Source organism: Kwoniella mangroviensis, chromosome 2 (assembly GCF_000507465.2).
Source record: "Kwoniella mangroviensis CBS 8507 chromosome 2, whole genome shotgun sequence".
Lineage (NCBI taxonomy): Eukaryota > Fungi > Basidiomycota > Tremellomycetes > Tremellales > Cryptococcaceae > Kwoniella > Kwoniella mangrovensis.
The window spans coordinates 219,087-242,026 of record NC_088828.1 but is presented as its reverse complement, the minus strand read 5'-3'; the positions used below and the strand labels follow the sequence as shown (position 1 = coordinate 242,026).

Sequence of the window (22,940 nt, the reverse complement as noted above, 5' to 3'; positions counted from 1 at the left end):
AGTGTTGTATGTTTGATTAACGAAGGAACGAATCGAGGGCTGGCTGGATCCAAGCGTTGATTCTCCAATGTTATCGAAACGCGGTGAGAGCGATAGTGTATTAGGTTGTAAGGGGGTTGAAAGAGCGTGTAGTTTCAATGATAGTGATGAGCAGGACAGCGACAATGTTATGCAAGGATGATGATAGGAGGTGATTATGAGGATTTGTACGGATGCATAGTATAGCAGAATGAAGGTGAAAAGCTGAAGCTGAAACGTTGAAACAGCAAAGCAAAGCATAAGGTTAACTTACCTGTTGTAAATCAATTGTCTAGACTCCCCTTTTGATTTGTTAATTCAGGGTCAGAGAACCCAAAGGCACACGCGTGAATGTTGTACATAGCACAAAAGATGAAACAAAACACCCCAGCACGATTCGCAAAGTGGCGCGTACAAGTGATCATCATCATACATCATACATAAATCATCGATCTCATCAGGTTCCAGAACTGCCCAGATCTCATGCCAATCATTTTTCTGGGGTCATGCCATGCCTAGCAGGTGAGCTACTCTAGGTTCACATTCGCAGAAAGAGGTCAAGTCGAATACAACAATATTTATTATATACCGAATACTTCTAACCCCACTATCGCTTCTTTACCGTTCTTATCATGTATACGATACACGGGGACCAGAGTGAAATTACACTTCAATGTAGATGTGAACGTCGTGACTACAGGTGAAACAAGCAGGGGTTTCAATATTGAGGTTCCAATGTAGGGCATCATCATGACTCCAACTTACATTGATCGCTCATGGTAGATAAATGGTAAATCCTGACCGTCACAGCTTTCTCAAATGCTTTCTTTATCCTCGACAGTTCAGATATCTTGAGTAGAGAGTCGATACCTTGTGAACACAATAGATTAGCGAATTGACAAGTACAGCAGTTTGTCAAACATGAGCACCCATCGCACACTTACTTGAAGAAAATACGACTCCTCTCGAACCTTGGTTATTACCCGAACATTCATACAACTCCCACCATACTTCCTGACCCTCATCGGATCCAGAGCTGTACGAGGGTATGAGAGCCTCATCTACATCATCGTCTTCCCCTGAATCTGACTGTTGTGGTATCGAAGTGGATGATATTTCAGGTAGCGGATCGACACCTTTTCGACCTGTATGAACATTTACTTGGTATTCTACCAAAGCGGATTTAGGTAATTCCTTAGCTTGGACGAATATTACTGGCGGTTGACGCGAGTTTGTCTGCGGGTCAATGATTGATCAAATCAGCGCCTATCCACTCTGTGTTCCCATTCGGTTAGAGATGACTGATAAGCCCGGGATAGTCACGACACTCTCACTTTAGGAACAGAAGGAAAGTTCAAAGGCTCTCTTGGAAGATGCGCTGTAAAGTGATCCAAATTCGACTCACCTTTTCAACCCATAGCATCCAAGCCTTCCTAACCACTTCTAAACCATCTCCAACATCATCCCCAGAGGAAGGTTTAGCCCACCACCCCACACAGCTTTCGATCCAACCCTCCCATCCACCACCCGTATAATTCCTACTTTTCAAAACATCTATGATCTTACCCACGTGCTGTAAAGCCAAGACTGCTTGATGAGGGTATGGCGAACCTTCCGATGGGGGTAGAAGTAAAGTCAAGGATGGGGGTAAGAGAGGTATCTGACCTGCTAGGTGAATACGTTGATTTACCTAACCATTGACTGATTAGCATTATCATCCTGAGTGTTACGATATCACCTTTGCCGAGAAGGCGGAATTGATACATGATATGCAACGAAAGCATGAAGGTGTTTCAGATGAATTAGATGGATCACACTCACCATCACTGCCTGACTATACGGTCCGATATTCGCTGGTGCCCAATAACTTAAACTCTGAACATGCAATGCATTTCTATCCCCGACCAATTTCGACGACGAAGAAGATGAAGATGAAGATGGCGTGGGTGTATCGTCAAATCCTATAATTTCAATTCGTACTCTGTTGTTCTGTAATGGTACAGCCACAGTAGCTCTGGAAGGTGGCGAAGTTCCGAAATACGTCTTATAAGCTGTGTTGGCAGGGAGGAAGAGGGACATTGATGAAAGTAGGAGGGTTATGTGAGTTGAGTGAAGGGGAAGGGATAGACTATGTGATTTGAGGGTATCTACAGGTAGTTCAGTCGCCAGTGTTAATCGATAATCCAATATTCTCAGATTTGAAAGGTCAAAATCGTTTGGGATGAGTTTTATAAAGTGTCCATACTCACTTGATATCGAATCAAAGCACATTTTCAGCTCTTCACCAACATCTTGATCTTCTTTAGTCACCCCATCAACACTAACACAGAACCATCTACCTCTTCTCTCAAATCTCGGCGTTCCATTACTGTTTCCTTGAGACGATTCTCCACTCTGGTGAATATCCTTATCCTGTCTCTTATCAACTATGTTCAAGCTTTCCAAATCCGAATCTCCCTTTATCTCATCCAAAATTTCCAACCCATCTTCATCCACCCCTTCCTGTCCTGGTTCATCATCATCCAAACCCAACATCTCCCTTAATTGTTGGACTGTAGGCTTCACCCAACCTTCTTTAGCTTCTAACTCTGCATCCTCCACCTTGAGATAAGCGACAGGATACGGTTCTGGATCGGTCACGATCGTTTTCGTTTTGGTTAATTTCAATCGATGTGAGAATAAAGGTGTGGATAATGTTAGAGTTTCATACTCCCCTCCTTCGCCCGCTGGATGAGAACCATAGGTTTGTTCCTACCACGGCCAACGTGTTAGATCAGCAGATCAATAATAACATACAGTCCGACACTACATTGACGGTACCTGTAATTGCCCACATGTTGATAATAAGGCTCATCAGAAGAAGGAGGCACTCACGAGTCTAGTCAACAAAGGCATGATCTCGCCTAATGTTTTTCGAACGACTTTCGTGCCCAATCCTACACCAGCAACTTTCATCAAGACCACTTCCATCCCGCAGCTCAACATCTTATTCAGCAAAGGCATCTGCTGAGATTGCCATAAGTAGGCTAAAGAGACGAGGTTAAGTCGGGAGCATACGTGCTCTATACGTAGACGCTGGTATGTCGAGAGGATGGCTCCGGACGATAAAGCAGTAGCTTCGGGATGTGCAGACTGAAGGTTACGATCATGAATATTGACAACGTTGAGATTGAAGGTATTGAAAAGAGTATGCAGTCGGCGTATGCAAATGCGAGATAAAGGTAGTAGAAAATATGGGAAATCAGCGAACAACTCATACCGATTGTCAAAAAGAGATATCACCCACCATAACCTCTTTCAACAATTCAGTCAGATCCTCAGTCTCGTCCCCCTTCTCACCTGATCCTTCACCACCCCTAAGTCTACTTCCATATTCGGCACCTTTGGACACAGCTTGACCCTTGATGATCCTCGTATATAACGGTAAATTCATCGATTTTGCGATGAGCGGTAAGAGGTGGGTACCGACAGATTGATATAGATGTGAATCAAGTTCGTCTACGAATCCTCCATCAATGGTCAGTATCGTTCAGCTCGGTCAAATAATGAATCGTCTGAAGTGCCTTACCTACTCCAGGTTCCGGTGTGAGAGTAGCCAAAGCGACTATCTCATGACCATTTGCAACGCAGTGCATGAGGTTGAAACAGCTATCTTTACCTCCTGATACGAGACCTATCACTTTGTGTTTGACCCCTGGCAGAGTATAGGAGGAAGAGGTGGTCATTTCGACGACTGAAATCTTACGGACCGCCTTTCTTCCAACGAATCGATTCGAGTGCAGTGGATATAATTCTATGATATCCTCGAGATGTTCAGCAATGACCGGATGTTACACAAAATTCACGATTGAAAACAAACTTTTCCGACTTTTGACTTTTGGTTCAACCACCAGCAAGTGGAGTCTCCACATCCATCCAACGGAGATTGCATGCATCTCCGCTTACGGGTTGAGGAGAGGAAAGTAAATCGCCGTGAGACGAGACGAGAGAATGGGAAAAGTCAGATTCACATTCACATCTATCACTATCACCACGGCATATACATCAAGCAATCGCCGGCTCATCCTTCATCCAGCGTCTCTGCTCTCATCTAGATCGCAAGCGTAGCATCATCGCCTTGTGACCCTCTTCCTTCTCCCCCTCGGTTATCCGGTTCTTGGACTAGTCAATATGACAAACACCACATCCACCCCTTCATCCTCGGCCCAGTGGCATACCATCTCCCCTCATACTCGACCGCTCACACTGACTGTCCTCGAACTCACTCCCTTGGCACTCACACTCTCCCTCTCACTCACACCTCTAATCCCACCCTCCCATGCTCATCCTCATTCGTCTCTCCCTCATTTGGTTCATCAAAATCACCATACCCACGCTCAATCTCAATCTCCATCACACTCGAAGGGCAAAAAACGCATACACGGCGCTAACCTCACGACACCCAGGGCCAAGAGAAGCGGAGATGTAAGTGAAGAAGAAGATGAAGAAGTAGATTATTCATCTTGGATAGATACATCATCATCATCATCATTTAAAGACCTCTTATCGCACGGTGTGGTTGTCTCAGTAAATGGTCAACCATGGTCTAGGATTTATGCTCATGTAAGCGAAGATGAAGACTCAGAACTGGATTGGGAAGATGAACATGAAGATCTATCTGGATCAAACACAGCTATAGTGGTGAATGATGAAGAAGGGATAGAAGAAGGTTCAATCACCCGAAGAAGACCTAGAAAACCCCGTTTTGCCTCTTCAGCTACGAGTCACACTTCGCAAGATAAAGATCTGATATTGGCTGGTACGGCTGGAGGACACGGTAAGAGGAAAGGAGGAAAGGAGAAGATGGATAAAGATAGAGCCGTGGTTGTTGTTTATGGATTAAGTCCTGGGAAGGAATATGAAGTGGAATTAAGGGTTGTAGGGCTGTTCAGTCAAGAAGGTGGTGAAGGTCTAGGTAAGCTGCCTCACAAATCGAGAGATCTCACAGAGCTTACTCGTTTGGCTATTTTCAGTCTCAACGAGCGTTCTCATCCCACCTTCGCCAACACCCAACTCCAATCTTCACCCTCGCTCTCGAGCCAATTCATTGCGATCCCGCTCAAGACCACGATCAAGATCCAACTCTCTCACCGGTGGCTCACCAGGTCACCCACAATCTTCTCACCTTTTATCCCACACACGGTCTTCCGATGCTGTCGCCACTCTCGATTCCCTGGCTTTGGGATCACATGATACCCTATCACCCGATACCGCTACGATCATCCCCACTCCCGTACTCAATGCAGTGGATACGCAAACTGCCCAACTTCGACATCTTATCGCGACTGCTCACGCAGAGAAGGAACACTTGCAGACTCAGATCAAAGAAGCTCGACGTACTTCCCAACGACAAGAGGCAGCATTGAAAGCTGAAATTGAGAATGTGAAAAAGGCAATCGAGAAAGCTGGATCTATGGACCTGCGTTCCAAGCAGAAAGCCTTGGCTACTCAGGAACAAGTGAAACAAGGTTGGGCAGGAGCAGAGTCAGCTGAGAAGGATGCTAGTGATGTTGAGAGTGGACTGGACACTCTGGAATCTAAGCTTGAAGCGCTGAATATAGAAGTAGAAGCGATTCAACTGGAATGGAAGTCCATCAAAGAGAGAGAAGAGGAATTGCGTGAGAAAGATAAGAAGACTAGATTAGAAGAGGACAAGAAGTTGCACGAGGTATTAAATAAGATGGAAAAGCTGAAATCGAAAAAATCCAGGAAACAATCTGAACAAGATGAATTGGAAAAGCAACTGAAAGAAGTAGAAGGGAAGATCAAAGATGTTGAAAAGAAAAATCAAGAAGATCGTGAAAGAGCGATGAGAAAGAACAGTAATGCCGCATCGTACTTTGCTGCAGGATATGGATCAACCAATAATAATAACAATGATAATCATGATTATGGGGGAATAGGATATGGTGGTCAACGAAGTTTATCTGCTCATCCTTCATTGACCAATCTCAATGGCCATTACGCAACTGGACCAGCTTATAGACCTCGGGGAGGTGCAGGCGGTGCGAGTGGATATCAACCTCGGTTCCCTTCCGCTGGATCTACATTCCGGCCTAGTCCTAGTCAACCTGCACATAGTCCCACCCATCCTAACACCTTCTATCAGATCCAACACCCCGTCCCTCCCAATGCTAATCCAAATACATCACCTGCATTTAGACCGCCCAAATTGGCTAATCAACCTTCCCGATCAACTTCTGGACCTACATCTTCCCAATCTACCAATACCACTTCCACTTCTAGTGGTGTGAATGCTGCCGCATTGCCATTCCACCCTGCCAACTTTTCACCTAACAACGAACCGCCCAATACTACCCATCATACAACATTGATGCCACCGCAATTACAACATCGTATATATCTGCCTAATGTACGACCTAGACCCACACCCAATTTCCATCCTCCACCTAGTGTCTTGGCTGAACAGGCTCAGGCGCAAGCGCAAGTTCAAGCGAAATCGTCAAATAATTCTAGTGGATCTGGCAATTCACCTGCAAACGACGGACCGGGGGTCAGATCGCCCAATCACTCGCCACCTAATTTCCCTCCTTTACCTGTCAACAAACAAAACCCCACTTCGACCTCTTCTCCCTCAACACCGTCTGGACCTGGGTCTGGATCGGCTGGACCAAGTCTGGCGTCAATCGTGACCAGAGCTGTACTTAGTCCTACTAGCGCATTGGCTCAACAGAGTCAAGCTGCAAATATAGGTAATGTAGCTTCTAGCGTATTGAAGAATCCTCCTACCTCGCATGAAGGTGGATCACCCGTACCTACTCCACCATCTTCAGCTAGGTTGAGTAGTCCCAGTAACAGTACTTCTACCACCACAGGAGGGGAGTTCCCGCCTCTTAGTCCTACTTGGCCTAATAGCTTGGGACAACCGATAAGAAGGGAGAATACACCCCCGATTAGTAATATCTGGAACAACCCAAAAGATAGGGAAAGGGATAGTCCGGTGGGAAATGCGGTGCTTAGGAAACCTTCTAGGTCTGGATCGGGAGAAGCCTCAAATTGATTGGAGAGTACAAAGGCAGTGTAGATTATGTGATCTGTTACGGGTGCTATGGGAACCATCAGAGTGAAAATGAAAGTAAATGTAAAAGTAGCATGTATTTCTATGTATCTTGCGTGACCTATCAAGTTCACAAGGTTTTCGCTATGGTAGACAATCCTTCCAATCAGGTTTTGCTGGCTGATACGACTGATACTCCATTCACTGCACCGCATTGCATTTTCATGCATGCGGATGCCAACGTGTACAATAAGCATGAGCATATCTGCATTCACGATGGAGTAGAATGATATGTTTCAATGGACAGGTCGGTTGTGCACTAAAGAGCCTGTTTAATCCGGAGTTTGAGTTTATCCGCGGTTCATCCATCCCCATGTTTTTGTTGTTGGTTGGTTGTTTGAGACTGCCATTGTTCAGCTTGGCACGGTTCATTTCCCAACATGCATGTTCCACTACTTGTGCTATGAGATTAGTCTTAGTCTGTCATTGTACGTTCGATAGAAGTGGACGATGCCTTCGATCATCCTTTGTCTGCTTCTGATCTTGACTCACGTCATTGTTCTTCGAACCACACCACACGCTCGTTAACAACACCGATCAATCAACCTACCTTGGCAGCGCCCTGAACACTCGTTCAACCCTCAAAAACGAGGTATCCTGTTAACACAGAAATCGTGATTTCCAGAATCCTATACCGTTAAAACTGTTGCCTTCAAATTGGTCCGAAAAATCTACCACTGGTCGTACATAGATAATCAAGATGATATCGAAGTCCAGCACTTCATTGTTAGCCGTAGTATTGGCATTAGGAGGAGTCCAAGCGGCTCAGTACCCTCTGACGGAGAGTCATCACGGTACGACATTCTTGTGAGTCGACTGACTACCTCATGTGACCACATCTCGCTCCGAGCTCTGAATCCTGTATGCAGAAAGTATAATAGCTGATTTGTCTGTTCGTGCTGGACAGTGATGGTTGGAGATTCCCAGCTGAGACTTACGATAATACCACCAAGTGAGTCTATACCCCTTCACCACTATCCACTCCGACTACCACACAGTGAACATGGTGTTGACGGTTTATTTGATTCAGCGGAGATACATTCTGGGCAACCGCTCAGAACACTTCTTTGTTATATACCAACGATGCAGGTAGAGTGATTCTCAAGGGTGAGTGCAGATCGCTTCCGTTGAGCTATATCAAAGTGTATGTAATTCATAAACTTACTTGATTTGACTTCAATAAACATATGTTATATGACAGTCGACAACACAACCTCCGTACCATATAACGAAAAACGATATGCACCAAAGTTACTCTCTAAGAACACTTATGGTCCTGGTACAGTCTTTGTCATGGATGCTGTGAGTGTTCATTTCATAAAGAGTCTGTATTATGAGCAAAGATTTTGTTTTGCTAACCGAGATGCTTTTGTCCTATCGTAGGTACACTTACCTTATGGATGTTCCGTATGGGGAGCCTTCTGGACTCGTGAGTGACCACATCAACCATCGCACCTCATGCCGGAATCGATACATCGTATATAGTATAAAATGCTAATGATCACTTTTTTCTATATATACAGAAGGAGCGAATTGGCCTGCGGGAGGTGAGATCGATATATTCGAAGGTATCAACCAACGTAAAGAAAATATGATGGCTTTACATACATCTGGGGGAACGTAAGTGATAACCTCAAAACAAACCTATCGCATCTGACCTCAGCCATGCGTACAACATTTCTACTGTCTTAAAAGGACTATTCAGGGTGCTGGATGCTGAAAACAGAGCACTCTAACTGATACTTGTGGTGACTATAGCTGCACGATAGACCAGAATTCACAGATAGTAGGCAGAATCGATGCAACGGATTGCGACCAATCTGCCAATTCGGGATCGGGCTGTACGGTCTACGATCAGAATGAGAATTCCTACGGGGAGGCTTTCTCACAAGCTGGTGGTGGAGTCTTTGTCACTGAGTGGACAAACGAGGCGATCAAGATATGGTTCATCTCGGTGAGTGATGGCTTGCGTCTGTTCTTAGCCTCAAAAGAGAGGTAATGGAAACTGGCAAAATGGCATCGGGAAGTTTGATACCATACTAGAACCCGAGATCGTTATTTTCGACAGAAAGTCATAGTTGAACACTATTCATCTGTGATAAATAGCTGACTCGCTCATCTCGATCGTAGCGGAGCAACGTCCCGGACAGTCTCTCGGCTACCGCCGATACCTTCGATACCTCTGTTCTTGGCACGCCAACCGCCGAGTACTCCTCTTCAACTTGTGATATTACAAATCTCTTTGAGCGTGAGTGAGACAGCCTTAGAGCTCAATCAGACCCAGCATGAACAAAATCTGACCAATGTACCCCCTTACCACATTTCATCTTCGTAGCGCAAACTCTCAGTGAGTTCTGCTATCGTTTAGCCTTGTCCTGGATTGTTCTGCTCACCTTTTCTATGCATCTTTTTAGCTCTGAATATTGCTTTATGTGGAGACTTCGCTGGCCTTCCTTCGCTCTTGGAACAGACCTGTCCAGCTCTGGAAGGCGACAAGACGTGGTGAGTTGAGAAAATCGATTTCAAATGAATTCTCACCAAAAAAAGGTGTAAAAACCTTAATTTTGATGGATGAGGTGAAAGGTCCCACATTCGAATTTACTATTCTCCGTTTGTCAGTCCACAACCAGACCAAGCTGATATGTCTTCATGTGACGTATAGCTACACTACCTATGTAATTGACGATGCATCGGCGACGTACGCCAACGCATATTTCGAGCTCAACTATATCAATATCTACACCACGAACCAAACTGCCGGTAACGATGTTCCTACCGTCAGTGGAATCGGCAATTCCACTACTACCGTTACTGCCGGTGTGAGCAAGACTGCTTCGGGTACGGGAAGTGCAGCTACTAATGGCACCAATGCGGCTGGATCGAATAGCTCTGCTGGAAGGAATGGGGTGGAATGGGGATTGATGGGGTTAATAGGTTTAGGGTTGAGTTTGATCATATAGGGGATTAGCAAGTAGTCGCATTAGTCAGGTGAATTGCCCTCTGTCGATGAGCCATCAAAATATACTTTTATGGGCGATAGTAAAGGGTGGACGGATGAGATCAGAATAGACAAGATACGAATATATGACGAAATAATGAAGTATCACGGACATTATTCACAACGGATTACGGTTTCTTTGTTTCTTTTCATCAGTGACATATACATGCATCTCATATGCATCGTACTCCACAAAGAAGAAGATACACTGCCGATACATAGTCTTGCATGATACCGCATGAAATGACGACTTGTCAAATCAGAACTGTCCGATGGGGTTTATTTGGTTCTGTTCTCCGCGATCCGCTTCTTTCCGACGGAAAAACGCACGCCCAAAATCACACCGGTCATGTTTGTGTCCTCATGTCCATCTTTCCATCTTCTATCTTCTTCACCTCTCATCTCGTCTTCACCTCCTGACTCCTCATAACATACTCACATACATGATGGACGACTCTCTCATCCCATCTCTCAAGAAGACCGCTCATCTCGTGGTCCGAAATGCCGCCAGACCCAGTGGAACGCTAGAGCAAGGGGTATTCACCATGTTCGTGGCTAGATCAGAAATTGAGAGAATCATGGGATTGGATCAAGGTGAATTGGGTAAAGCAAGATGGAAGAGTATGGTGAAAGAGCTAGTGAAAGCTGCAGTTGTAAGTAAACATATCATTGAATTCCCACCTCATCCTTTATAGATCGATTCCATGAACTCATGAATCCATCCAAGTAAATCATATCTTCCAAAAAATAAAGAATCGGAATGATGCTAATTGACAAAATTGATTATTTTGAATTGTATAGGATAACATTGATAATACAACTTCGTCAAGTCGAGCTTCAAGCTCAAGTTACCCCACCACCTTGTCCTCACCATCACCCCTACCCTCACATCCTTCGACATCCAAGATTAGTAAATCGAAAAGCAGAGCTTCGACGTCTAAATTAATAAACGCAATGAAGTCAAAACGATCAAAATCAGAGGAAGGGGATGATTATTATTCTGACTTGCCGAAGATAGCCAGTAAATCTGGGACAAGGAAGCAGAAGGCGAAGGGGAAGAAGGTGGATAATGGAAGTGAGAGTGAAGAGGAAGAGGAAGAAGAGGAAGTGATTGATAATGATGATTCCGTGAGCTACAATTCAATCCTCTCATTATACTACATAGCTAATCTCTAAAACCAACATGATAATCAGAATGAAGGTTTTCCATCTTCCATGCCCAAGTCTACACCACCCAAGCGGCCGTCTGACAAGAAGCGGAAACGCAGAGAAGAGCAAGAGGAAGAAGAGATCGAGACTAGAAAGACAGTAAGCTGTTCTGCTCTTGCTGAAGTTCCGCTCTCAGCTCACCCTTCTTGCACCTCCTTACAGTATGTGGAAGAACCTCAAGCTCGTATGAGCGATACAGACATGTCATCAGTATACGGCGAACCGCCTACAATGAAGACAAAGTCACGTAAATCAGCTTCGGCTCCAGCATCGGGTAAAAGGAAATCGAAGTCCAAGTCTGTATCAGTCTTGTCAAGCGATGAAGAAAAACCTTCAACAAAGAAGAGGAAAGGTACGAATGTGAGTCAGCTTCATGGCTTGTGTTGTTTGTGAATATCATGGGACATAGCTGATGCAGTGTACGGAAAAGAAGAACAAGAAGGATCCCAACGAAGGGGTACGTTTAATAATACTCTTGCAATTTGGGTTCTGACTACTTTCAAAATGGTCTTGTCCATAAGCTGACTTCTGAACTTTACGCAGCTGTCCCCGGGCGAAGCGAAATTAGCGGATCTGAAGAGGATAGTTGTTGCATGCGGGGTGAGGAAACAGTGGTGAGCTTTGCGGACACCCTTCCAGTAAGAGGTGTGAAGCTAATCATTATTGCATTTCTATCGAATAGGGCCAAAGAATTTGCTGACTGTCCCACTGTACGTCCATTCCCATCTCGCTTTCTCCGTGTCCTCCCTATACATGAACCAGTAACTGATATTCGATCCCATCCCCACTGTAGACGTCCTCACAAATTCGACACGTACAAGGTCTGTTGTCATCTCTAGGGATAAAAGGTCAGCCTACGCTGGGAAAAGCGAAGACTTTGAAAGCAAAACGGGAATTGGCTCAAGAACTAGGTAGGTCTTTTCACTATACTAGCTTGCTTGTTCATGAATTCCTGTATACCCGATTGTGCAAACCAGGCTGACGATGTCTGTATAGACGACGTCAAGACATTTGAGGCTGCTCGTGGACTATCATCAATTACTCGCGAGAGGAGAAGCAGGGCTAGCTCCGGAACGAAGAGGAAAAAGGTGATTGGGTCTGATGATGAGGAGGAAGAAGAGGGAGAAGAAGACGAATCCATAGATTTGGATAAGGAGGAGGTACGTATAAGACCCTTTTCGCCATTCGTACGACAAAACATTCGAAAACAAAGGGTAAATGGCTGATATGTGTCAACTCGTTGTAGTCCGCTCTGGGAGCTGTACTAGATCTTGACTTCCTTGGTGGTGATAGCGATAGTGATTGACCGGAATTCAGGTTATCATCATACGGTAAGTATACCGACGTTGAAGTGATCCAGTCAACCCGATGATCAAGTAATGATAGAAGGAGTACACCTATAAGTTATAATATAACATAAGAGAGTAGGAGTTCATGGTACAACACTATGTATAAGCATGTACAGTATGTATGTACAACGTATAAGTCTTTACTAAAATGTTCATCTCTCGCAATCATATGTCATTATATTGCAGAAGCGGAACACTCACACCACTCACCATCACCCTCATTGACCAATTTTAAGTCATACCTCAACCACTCATCTCCCTCTCCCTCTTTCCATCCTGCTCTTTCGTGCTCTTGGCCGAGTGATCTCTGAGAAGCTGCAATCTTCATATTATCCAACGTAATTTTCGTTATACAAGGTAAACCATGAATCTCAAGACTAGGTCTAACCACTTCAATTTTTCCTTCACCCTCTTTACCACCATCCTCATCTTGATTTTCAATTTTGGTTCCGACCTCGAGAGGATCTGAATAGCTACTCCTCTGTATCCAATCTGAACTATCCACCTTACCCATAATCGCACCCAGGGTATTCCAACAATTCAAATCAACCAATTCCCAACTAGTTCCTTCGCCATCTCTCTTATGTAGCTCAGCAGTAGTCTTAGGTGAGATGTTGAGTGAAGATGGATCGGCTGTACATGAATTCCTAAAATCGAACATCACTTTCTTGGCGGTTGGAAAGTCACTCAATTTTCTAATTATCCTATCGGCACTGTAGTTGATATTCCCACTTTGTGAAGCATCTTTCGCAGGATTTGGTAAATGTATATGGTATACTACCAAGTCTAAGTTCCAATCTTCGCATAATTCTTTGAGATATAGACCCAAACATCCCGGTCGCAGATCATCTTCTGTACAGATCTGGAGATGTATCTGGCGCGGTCTAAGATACGCTTTGAGTGGTGGGGTAGATACATTTCTAGTACGAGGTCCGAATGAATTCTGATCAAATCCGATTGAAGAATTCATTTTTAATCCAATGAGATTATCAAATATCCTCTTATGCTCGGTTCCCACATGCTGCGGTCGATATATATCGGTACGGTAAGCCCTTTTGGTAAGCGTTGAGGACCAACCAATGACGAAGTGGATTTTATATCGACCCATCTGATATTCGATAACAGGTTTACCTTTCTTAGATGTATCGATAACGGATCTACCATACACAGTTCTTCTAATGGATTATTACCCTCTATCACCTCTACCTTATCCTCATTTTCGGTTGAAGTACTCTGATCTCTCGATGACTCTCCTAAGAGGGTATTACCTTTCTCTTCTTTTACCCCTAACTTCACAAGTTCTTGTTGATTTTTATCCCATCGTTCCTTATGCATTCTCCTCTCCAAAGCGAAATCTAACCGGTCAAATATGGTGGTGGTGACGATGATACCCCGATATAAAGCCGGACCGAAGTACTTGTATGATTCTTTCGATAGACGCATCAGATTTAGCAGGGTGTGGGAGTCGCATGTTCTTGCGAGGAACTCTAGAAGGAGAAGAGATACTTCTGATGGGAGTAGGGTGAGGTCGAATGGTGAGGTTGATTGAGAGGAGGAGGCGAGGTTGAGGGATTTAGCATGTTGGATAGGCCATCGGTGAGATGACTCCATGGTCGGTATGATCAAATCGACCTCGACCTATCTCAGCTAAAAAGCAGGTCATGAAGGGGAAATCGCTGAGGTGAATAGGTAGGTAGTGTCAAGAAGTTGAACAATGGAATGTGTATCTGGTTCTGGCCCTGTTGTCGGGTAAAAAGGACCGTGCATCGATCCGGAATACATACTCTCGGTCATGACCGAGGAATGCCAAATGCAGACACATGGCGGTGGCAGTGTGAAGAACAAGTTTAGAAACAAGTTCAAGAGGTCATACAGTACATTGACGAGGGGTATCACTACTACAGATCATATATGAAGACAAGTCGAAGGCTGCTTCCCCAATGTCAAAAGAGATATCACTGAAGAGACTGTCCATACCACGCGATTGCTCCCGATCACGAGATATCCTACTTCTTGCCACAACAGACACAAGGCGGAACTATCCTCTGCTCATCCTTCCAATCTTCGAACTTCTCTTCCCAGTCAAACAAGGCATTGTTGATCTCTTCTGAAGGTACATCCGGATATTCAAGCCTCAATTCCGGAGTGACTTCTTTCTCTATAATTTGCCAAGGGGTCTTAAGGGTACATGGAGGGTTATTGTAGAGCGTTAGTTTCGGTAAAATCTTCCTCTTGTGTAACCTATCCAACTTGGTTCGTTCTACAATGAAGGTCACCAGATCGGTTTTAGAGAACGGACAGGAATTTGAACGGTAAAAATCACTTTTTTCCGTCCGACAGGCTTGACAACGGCAATCGACAAAATAAATGATGGTGGACATCTCAACTTGGAGGAGAGTACTATCAAAGTACGCCTCGTGAATGATGACGGTTCGACGGGCTATGTACTCCGCAGGGCCGAAGGAACCGGCACAAGTCCAATAATTGAAGCACATATCTTGGCAGTATAATGATTGTAACCTCCTCCACTCGATAGGTAGCGGGCTCTGATTCAGATTCGTGAAAAGATCACTAGGAAACGCCCTAACTGACGAATCCAAGCATATAGTCTCCAGTCGACCGAAGAAACGAGGCAGTACTGGGGATTTATAGGGCAGTCTCAAGGGTTGAGTGAGGTTGAGCCGTTCGACAAACACTTCAAATCCCGCCGAATCTTCGATAAAAAGCTTGCGCGTATGTCTGAGACTAGTAGTCTTTCTTGCGGAAGACTCGCTTAGTAGACGTTGTTTTCTCTCCATGAGAATGAGGAAGTCGACTACCTTGAACGGATACATACGATCGGCTGATCTCTTCTTTCGATGATCTAAACAAAGACCATGAAATATCTGCTTGGCATTGTCACTGTTGAGATTGAGTGTGTGATATAGTATCGGAGTGAAATGGTCATACATCGCTTGAGAGGTGAGAATCATATTGAACAGATCGCCTTTGGGTTGCGACTCGATCAAAGCCATGATCATGTTCTGTATCTCAGCTGGGAACCGATTGAGAGCCAAAGGTGAAGATTGAAAGGGCATGTTGAGAGCGTGGTGAAAATGAGTGAAATGGGAGTCTCGCTTCTGAGAGGTCATGGTGGCACAATTGCAGGTCAAGCGGACGAAGATGAGTTTATAAATTATTTCAAGATTTATTCGTGACCGAAGTATGTATTGTATACCCAAAAAGGAATGAGTAATGGAAAACCGAAGAAGATAATCCAGCAGAGATTGAAGAGTAATCTAACCTGGATTGCGTTGGTTCTTTCCTTGTGATCTATATTGGGAAGGGCACGGACTCCCGTGGGGAGTGTGTGCCTCGATGCAACGCTGCGTACTGTGAAACTCCAATTGACGATGCAAAGCTCGCTGTACCAAGCTACAGAAAACACATCTGAACTCAATACATCGCAACGACCGAAAACATGAGAAGAACTGATATCACTGAGGTTATGAAGCATGGGATAGCTACACCATAAAAGCTCGAAAATAGGGTCCTCATGAGAACATGATCGCGAGAATAGGTTGACAAGAGGGTTTCGCCTAAAAGAAATGGTATTCGTAGTACCTCTAACTTCTGCTTTCACGACCTCCAGGTGCGATATACAATATCCTGAAATTCATAAAGTCAGCTAGGTACTGATCGTCCAAGTGATCAAGAAGACTCACTACAGGTTTGTCAGATTGTGTTCTTACCTTTTACCGCAGCAGGGGCAAAGTGGCACCTCTCTAGGCTCTTTCCAAGATTCGAATCTTGATTTCCAGTATTTGACTGCCTTTTCGAACTTATATGCACGGATATCGGACTGTTCACGGACCAGCTTGGACCGTAAGGTCGCCTCGACTACCTCCCATGATGTTTGTAGAATACAATTGGGAAGATTGAAAAGCTTCAGAGGGTGACGATCACCATAATTTGTCCGTTTCGCCATTGTATCAAGAAGATCCGATATTCTCAATGGGCAGGGACCCTTTTCTCTAGTGTTTGTACCAATCGATGATGTGCAGGTCGAGCAATGACAACCGGCCAGATACACTGTCAAGGAGACTTTTGATTTGAACATCGCTTGGTCATAATACCCTTGGTGAATACATGCATCTTGACAAATGTATTATTCGAAAATCAAAGGTAACATTGACTGATTGAACGGATTTCTTTCGCTACTGCGACGGTTTTGTGGCGTCAATGAACAGCATATGTACCTGGATCCCTCGGTAAGCTGAAGCATGAGCTGAATAAAGCCTTGCAAGGATACAAGTGGTGGCCGTGGGCGACTGACGATGCGTGTCATGTCGACCAAGGCTGCGCCGAGCGAAATTCTTTGGATGTTGACCAGTGTGTCGGTTTTCTTATCCCATTCTAGCGAGCGCCAATTTTTCACCTTAGTGAGTTGCGCTGCCGCTGTGATGTCTTCGACATGGATCTGTTGTACGAAGTTGAGAGTCTTGAGTTTACGTCGGTGAGCTGTAATCTGATCCTTGGAAGCGATGGCGAAATCTACCGAGTTCACGTGCTTGTCCCTCATTTCCAAAGGTTGGTTTCCTGATTTTTCACCGACAATTAGACCTTTGACGACCAGTTCGACATTGTTTTCGTCTACATCGAGGGAATGATAGAGTATCGCACCGAAACGATGATACATCTGCAGGCAGGTGATCATCATATCGACCAAGTGGTGTTTGGGCAAAGCTGCGATGTTGGTGAGGATCATATTTTGGATTTCTGGAGGGAAACGATTGAGTGATAGTGGTGGTAAATTTGGAGAAGAAAGAATGTGAGAGTCGTCTTTGCGCATTTTGTCGGTGGTGAAAGCTGCCATGATTGTGGTAGTCATTACGATGAGCCAAAAAGTAGAAATTTTACTCCAATGCAAAATATGAAAGAGAGATCAAGTGAAATATCCGAAGAACGCTGAAGACTATAAAGAGGAAAGAGTACGGAAAAGAACAATTCAATCAATATATCTGAGATCGACGGGTCTGTTGCATCGTTGACCAGTTTGAGCACAGATCATTATTCTATACTGTACACATCGCATGTGGCACGATTTGCTCTCACCCTTACACTTGTATTGGATTACGGGTCCTTTTTCCTTCGCCATGACTTCCTCCGCACATCTCATTCAACTAGAATCGCTACAGTGGACTTGAACATGCTTTCTCAGCTCAGCATATTTCGAATTCTGCATTGAAAAGTTCATACCAATTCCCAATCCCGGAAAGTAAAGCATCTTCTACCTATACTTATGGGCCAAATGTTAGTACCACGTGTGACTCAACATGCGATCAATGCACAGCTCAACACATACGCTTTGACCACTCTGCATCAACACGGTAGTGTGTCTTTTGTATTTATTCACCTTTTCACTTCGTTCTTTTGCATTTCAACCTCAGCTTCAAACACAAATTCATCTGTGATCGTTCTGTACATCGCGATTCATCCCTTGCCTGGCCCTGCTATACCTCCCATCATGCCAACCATCGACTCCCTGTCGGACGGCAATCAACAGCTATCCCCTCTCGCCCTTCAACGATTCCCTGCACCAGCCCTCAAAATGATCATCGACTGTCTCTCAGTGTCCGACAGACCAGATCTACTCCGACTCATGTACTGCTCAAAGGACACATACCGAAGATTTTATCCCTTCCTCTACGAAACTTTTACTGTCAGACAGCAACATGTCCATCACGTCCTTTCCAGCGTCAGACGCGCTCAACCATGCTTTGAAGAAGATGACAAACTCAAGGTTATAGATAATGAAAAGCCACTCTCAACGATACCTTCTCCAATCGAAATGCTTCGCTCAACCAAACATCTTATATTGGAAGATCTCGATAGCGCCCTATCAATTGCTGGACTCTCGGGTCTGACTGGTAATCGACCAGCTGACTTACTTCCTATCGATCAGGCCGCCTCGTCCTTCGACAGAGTGGAGACATTGTCCTTTGGCTTCAGACTAATACTAAACCTCGATATGGAATCAAGTAGCGTGGCCGCCCTCGAGCTGCAAGATCAATTGCTATCTTTCACCTCATTTCTCCGCCCTCGACACATCTGCGTCCATCTGCCCAAAGGTGGCAACGACGATGTCGACTATGTGTGGGCTGTATCGAGATTCTTCAACAAGCTGCATGCAGGTACGAAGGACGGTTGGACTATTGAAAGCACCACGATTCATGGAGTAGGTCGACGAGGCTCCCCAGCTATGTTGCATTGGCGGAAGTACACTAAGATCATATTCGAAGACTGTCCAGCAAGATTGAGAAAGAAGGAAAACAGCGCCAAGCTTCATCATATGATAGATTGTATATGCCTGCCAAACTTCTACTGGACTATCGGAACGCTTTGCTCGGCATTCCCGCCTCCTGATATCGCAAAGACTCTTCAACCTTATCATCTGGAGTTGGTTAACCTACCATGTTCCTCTGCAGCCTATCTCAAGCTTGAGAACATCGTTAAAGTATTGATCGGGCCAGGAATCGAAGTGTATGATGAATCAACAATCGGTCATTGGGATAAAGCACTAGGATGGATGAAGACTAATTTGACCATTACGTCAAAAGAGGACGCGCAGCCTTGTGTATGTTGTGGCAAGCTCTAAGATAGAACGTGAGTTATGACTTCACATCTGTGTCACGAAGTCGGTGAACTTGGAACTGAACTGATACAAATGTTTTCAAATTCCAGAGAGGTGTTGCGCAGTAAAAATACCTCTCGTGATGGAAGAATTTGTGAAGAGAAAATATTGAAATGGTTCTGAGAGTCAAAAATCGTTGATTTTACATATTTTAACAGTATGATCTGTAGATATATGGTAAGAAATGTATTATTCAGGTAAAATCACGCTTACAAGAGCGATCAAACGTGATGTTGGACAACACACTATATGATCTGGTCATTATTCCTTTGACTAATTCAGTATACACTTGATCACTCCTTGTACCCTCTCACCACCCATAACGGATCACCTCTCGTAAACCTCGAACCCTCTTTCAACACCAAAATCTCAATCCCTTTCCACCCACTCCAAGCGAGATAATCTCCAACCATATTCAATCTATCATCCTCGTATATTCCCATCCATCTTCCAACAACCTTGCTGGGAAAACACCTATTACTGATGATCAGATGTACACTTCCACCCTTTTTCGTCCTTTCTCTGAGACTCGTAAGAACTTCTAATGGTTTCGTTATATAATCGATAGATACAGTACACGTCGTACTATCCAAGATCTCTCTTTCTCCATCTTCATCACCTGGCCAGCCGGATACCATTGGATCTCGATTAAGGTCTTTGACTACGTATTTCCCTTTTAACACTTTATTGTATTTCATCTCCTCATTGTTCATTCCTACTCCTACTACCTCTATACATCCATCTTCGACAGCCTTCTCTACCTGTGGTGGATAATGACTTATCCAACTTGTACACATATCTAGTATCCTCGATCCTTCGGTTGTAGGTAACACCTCTGCGAAATAGGATCGCAATGCGGTTATTGCCCCATCATCTATATGAGTGACGAAGCGAGGTTCCGAATAGAATATCTCATCGGGTGAATCGTCCATCGGTTCAAGGTCTTTGGCATTATAGGGAAAGGGAGTGGTAGATGGGGATGAGCGCGGCTGGTACGGGATTTGACGCCTAGCGGTAGATGTGGATGCGGGTATCGATGTGGATGTTGACATGTTGCGATAGTAGGTAAGAGACGAGAAACCGACGAAAGCGGATGATACAAGTGAATACGATTTGAGGGTTTTGAGATATATTGGTTGTCTGATGAAGGACATGTATGACAATGGCTACAAATCAGATGTTTATTCTGTCCTTTGATAAGCGTAAGATGAAGATAAGGACAAAGACAAGATACTTCTATATCACTCGCTTGATCTCGATGCAGTCGAAGAGCGTAAGTGGAGGTAAGATCAGGTCGATCACTCGATCGGATCTTCGGGATCGTCGGGATGAGCGTTCTCTTCGTTACATACACTGCAGGAAGGACCATGTTTTGCTGATGTACATTAGTTACATACATGAGATATTGTGAAGAAGATTTCATCGTATCAATCAGATACGTATATCCCAGCATGATAGCTAGCCGATACATTTATCAAGGAAATTTGCCATCTATCTTACTACAGGGCCCTCATCTTTCTTCCAAACATCGAAAACGCAATCCCAAACTTATCTTCCTGTATTCGTTCACAGCATCTACACCGCCCTTCCTCTAGATCCGGTATGACCAGCAGGTGATCTCTGGTCCATTTATATCTATCCTGCCATCTTCTCTCGGCCAGACTGATCTCCGTGCCGTCAAATCCCATCTTATCCATTATCTCTAAAGCCGCCTGAGTCATATCATCAGGTGTGACTGAAGTCAAGCATGGTAATCCTACCAGCTCAATCGCCCGATGATCATCTTCCGTCGTTCCATATCCTAGATGGTCGATTTTTAAAGCAGCATATCCAAGCTCTCTCCAACACTCATCTTCGTTTCCTCCCACTCCTAAATGTGATCGTGAACAACCAACTTGACAATTACATATATCTGTATAGACGATCTGAAGATTCGGTATACCCTCCACTGAATCAATGACGTGGGATTGGTATATCTTCCTCCCATCGGTATTGTCACTTGATTTGATTTTTCTATGACCGCCTTGAAGTTCATCTCTCTGGTAGACATGCCATGTAAATCTTTCTACTTTCCAAACCCCACACATACATTCCAAATCCCTCGTAAAAACCATCTTATCCCTATCCATTTTTTGTTTCACATTCCATCTCCCACATACTTCAGTTGTACGTAATTTTGTCATCAAACGATCCATTGTTCTGAGTGAACTTGGAGGTTTGTGTAGTCCAGCAAGCTCACCATAATGTATGGGTTCTCTCACATCTGATTGTTTATCCGAGGATAGAAGTTCGAATCCGAAAGACAGGTATCTGACACTTTGGAATATTTCGGGTTTCTCATATCCTCCCATCTGCAAAGACGTAGACGAATGTAATTCTGATTGTGATCGTTGCTCTTTGATTGTCGGTCCAAGATAAGCTGCTATCTCCCTCGCAGCGACTATATCCCTTATCCTCAGGTGTTTAACTGAATTCAACAACTTTTTCTTCCTATTCCATATCGATATCAGATCCCTACCAAATGAAGTCCCATCATATCTCTCATAGTCCCTTTCTCGCCTTTCATCCTGTATCTTGTCCACTTCTCTAGCCAGTTCAGCAGAGCTCATCTTCTTCTTTTGCCCTTCTGCGCCTGATGCTAGTCTCGTCTCAGGTTTAGGTTTCCTCGGCCCAAAACACATTGCCAGACAACCCAAACTCTCTGTTATCTCTTCATCGCTTACAGTAGGTTTCGGTTCTCGGATCAATCGCATAGCCGGTCGTTCAAGGTATTCTTCACTTTCTACTGCATCTAAAATCATCCCCGCGAATACTTTGCGCATATTCCATTCGCTGATCTCGATTCTCTCATATACCAAGGGAGAGAATATTTGATAGAACTGCTTATTGACCAATGAGAGATGAAAAAGTGTCGATCGATCACAAGATTCTTGTAAGACGGTGAGAAGGTAGTTTGAGATGTCGGATGGAAGGTTGAATCCGAATGATGGAGGAGAGGGGTTTTCGTCATTGGTATTTCTCAACGCTGAGAGGATCTTCCTGTCGACTTCGACTTTGGGTAGTAGCGAGGGCATGTTAGCTTCTCTACCATGGAGCTCAGTATGGGATATATTGAGAATGCGGACGCCTTGAGATAAAGAAGGTCAGTCCGTATCATTATATGCTCACAAAGTAGGATGTGGGACGAACCAAACAACCTGGAATATCCGAGGTGGTCGGGTCATGTGGAGGTCGGTCAATACATCCTCGTTCTCGGCGGTAGTCTTGGCATTTTGGGATAAGAACGAGCTCGCCAATATCACGTTCGTTACGTCCGTCAGCTTCGTCGCATGAGAGCAGTCATGATGAATCTGTCCTGGACATGATACAGGTGACATGAGAATGACATAGACATAATTACAAAATCACATATCAAACTATTCAATGCGATGGACAGCTACACTACCTTATAGAACTGTTACCTTTAACGGATTTATATCCTGTCTCGTGGAATTCAACGGACTAATCCATGAGAGCGAATCGAGCATTAGACTCAATATCTATCCTGTGGTCAGCACATATACACCAGTAGGGGTT

At 44.4% G+C, this 22,940-nt stretch overlaps 10 protein-coding genes across 10 annotated transcripts; 4 read left to right on the top strand and 6 right to left on the bottom strand.

The window, feature by feature from the left end:
* Positions 1-599: 599 nt before the first annotated feature.
* On the bottom strand, positions 600-3,743 carry I203_106957 (uncharacterized protein; the record flags this gene model as incomplete). Its single annotated transcript, XM_019151361.2, has 9 exons — positions 600-712; positions 784-888; positions 963-1,254; positions 1,424-1,708; positions 1,840-2,165; positions 2,268-2,769; positions 2,893-3,150; positions 3,305-3,516; positions 3,587-3,743. 9 exons carry the CDS (start codon positions 3,741-3,743, stop codon positions 600-602), a joined length of 2,250 nt encoding a protein of 749 aa, XP_018999353.2.
* A 445-nt stretch (positions 3,744-4,188) lies between these two features.
* I203_106956 (uncharacterized protein) lies at positions 4,189-7,078 on the top strand (the record flags this gene model as incomplete). The annotated part of the gene is made up of 2 exons (XM_019151362.1): positions 4,189-4,972; positions 5,031-7,078. The coding sequence occupies 2 exons, from the start codon at positions 4,189-4,191 to the stop codon at positions 7,076-7,078; spliced, it is 2,832 nt and encodes a 943-aa protein (XP_018999354.1).
* A 757-nt stretch (positions 7,079-7,835) lies between these two features.
* On the top strand, positions 7,836-10,095 carry I203_106955 (uncharacterized protein; the record flags this gene model as incomplete). The annotated part of the gene is made up of 11 exons (XM_019151363.1): positions 7,836-7,942; positions 8,043-8,087; positions 8,166-8,242; positions 8,337-8,437; positions 8,519-8,564; positions 8,659-8,755; positions 8,894-9,089; positions 9,266-9,383; positions 9,471-9,482; positions 9,550-9,637; positions 9,798-10,095. The coding sequence occupies 11 exons, from the start codon at positions 7,836-7,838 to the stop codon at positions 10,093-10,095; spliced, it is 1,185 nt and encodes a 394-aa protein (XP_018999355.1).
* Positions 10,096-10,579: 484 nt separating this feature from the next.
* I203_106954 (uncharacterized protein) lies at positions 10,580-12,648 on the top strand (the record flags this gene model as incomplete). Its single annotated transcript, XM_065518102.1, has 10 exons — positions 10,580-10,786; positions 10,935-11,261; positions 11,328-11,441; positions 11,505-11,702; positions 11,773-11,799; positions 11,886-11,956; positions 12,025-12,052; positions 12,136-12,253; positions 12,339-12,502; positions 12,589-12,648. 10 exons carry the CDS (start codon positions 10,580-10,582, stop codon positions 12,646-12,648), a joined length of 1,314 nt encoding a protein of 437 aa, XP_065372832.1.
* Positions 12,649-12,866: 218 nt separating this feature from the next.
* I203_106953 (uncharacterized protein) lies at positions 12,867-14,302 on the bottom strand (the record flags this gene model as incomplete). Its single annotated transcript, XM_019151365.1, has 2 exons — positions 12,867-13,712; positions 13,769-14,302. The coding sequence occupies 2 exons, from the start codon at positions 14,300-14,302 to the stop codon at positions 12,867-12,869; spliced, it is 1,380 nt and encodes a 459-aa protein (XP_018999357.1).
* Positions 14,303-14,697: 395 nt separating this feature from the next.
* Positions 14,698-15,822, bottom strand: I203_106952 (uncharacterized protein; the record flags this gene model as incomplete). Its single annotated transcript, XM_019151366.1, has 1 exon — positions 14,698-15,822. The coding sequence occupies one exon, from the start codon at positions 15,820-15,822 to the stop codon at positions 14,698-14,700; it is 1,125 nt and encodes a 374-aa protein (XP_018999358.1).
* A 1,065-nt stretch (positions 15,823-16,887) lies between these two features.
* On the bottom strand, positions 16,888-17,546 carry I203_106951 (uncharacterized protein; the record flags this gene model as incomplete). The annotated part of the gene is made up of 2 exons (XM_019151367.1): positions 16,888-16,929; positions 17,007-17,546. 2 exons carry the CDS (start codon positions 17,544-17,546, stop codon positions 16,888-16,890), a joined length of 582 nt encoding a protein of 193 aa, XP_018999359.1.
* Positions 17,547-18,197: 651 nt separating this feature from the next.
* On the top strand, positions 18,198-19,328 carry I203_106950 (uncharacterized protein; the record flags this gene model as incomplete). The annotated part of the gene is made up of 1 exon (XM_019151368.1): positions 18,198-19,328. The coding sequence occupies one exon, from the start codon at positions 18,198-18,200 to the stop codon at positions 19,326-19,328; it is 1,131 nt and encodes a 376-aa protein (XP_018999360.1).
* A 329-nt stretch (positions 19,329-19,657) lies between these two features.
* Positions 19,658-20,416, bottom strand: I203_106949 (uncharacterized protein; the record flags this gene model as incomplete). The annotated part of the gene is made up of 1 exon (XM_019151369.1): positions 19,658-20,416. One exon carries the CDS (start codon positions 20,414-20,416, stop codon positions 19,658-19,660), a length of 759 nt encoding a protein of 252 aa, XP_018999361.1.
* Positions 20,417-20,863: 447 nt separating this feature from the next.
* On the bottom strand, positions 20,864-22,588 carry I203_106948 (uncharacterized protein; the record flags this gene model as incomplete). The annotated part of the gene is made up of 2 exons (XM_019151370.1): positions 20,864-22,448; positions 22,533-22,588. 2 exons carry the CDS (start codon positions 22,586-22,588, stop codon positions 20,864-20,866), a joined length of 1,641 nt encoding a protein of 546 aa, XP_018999362.1.
* Between the last annotated feature and the right edge of the window lie 352 nt (positions 22,589-22,940).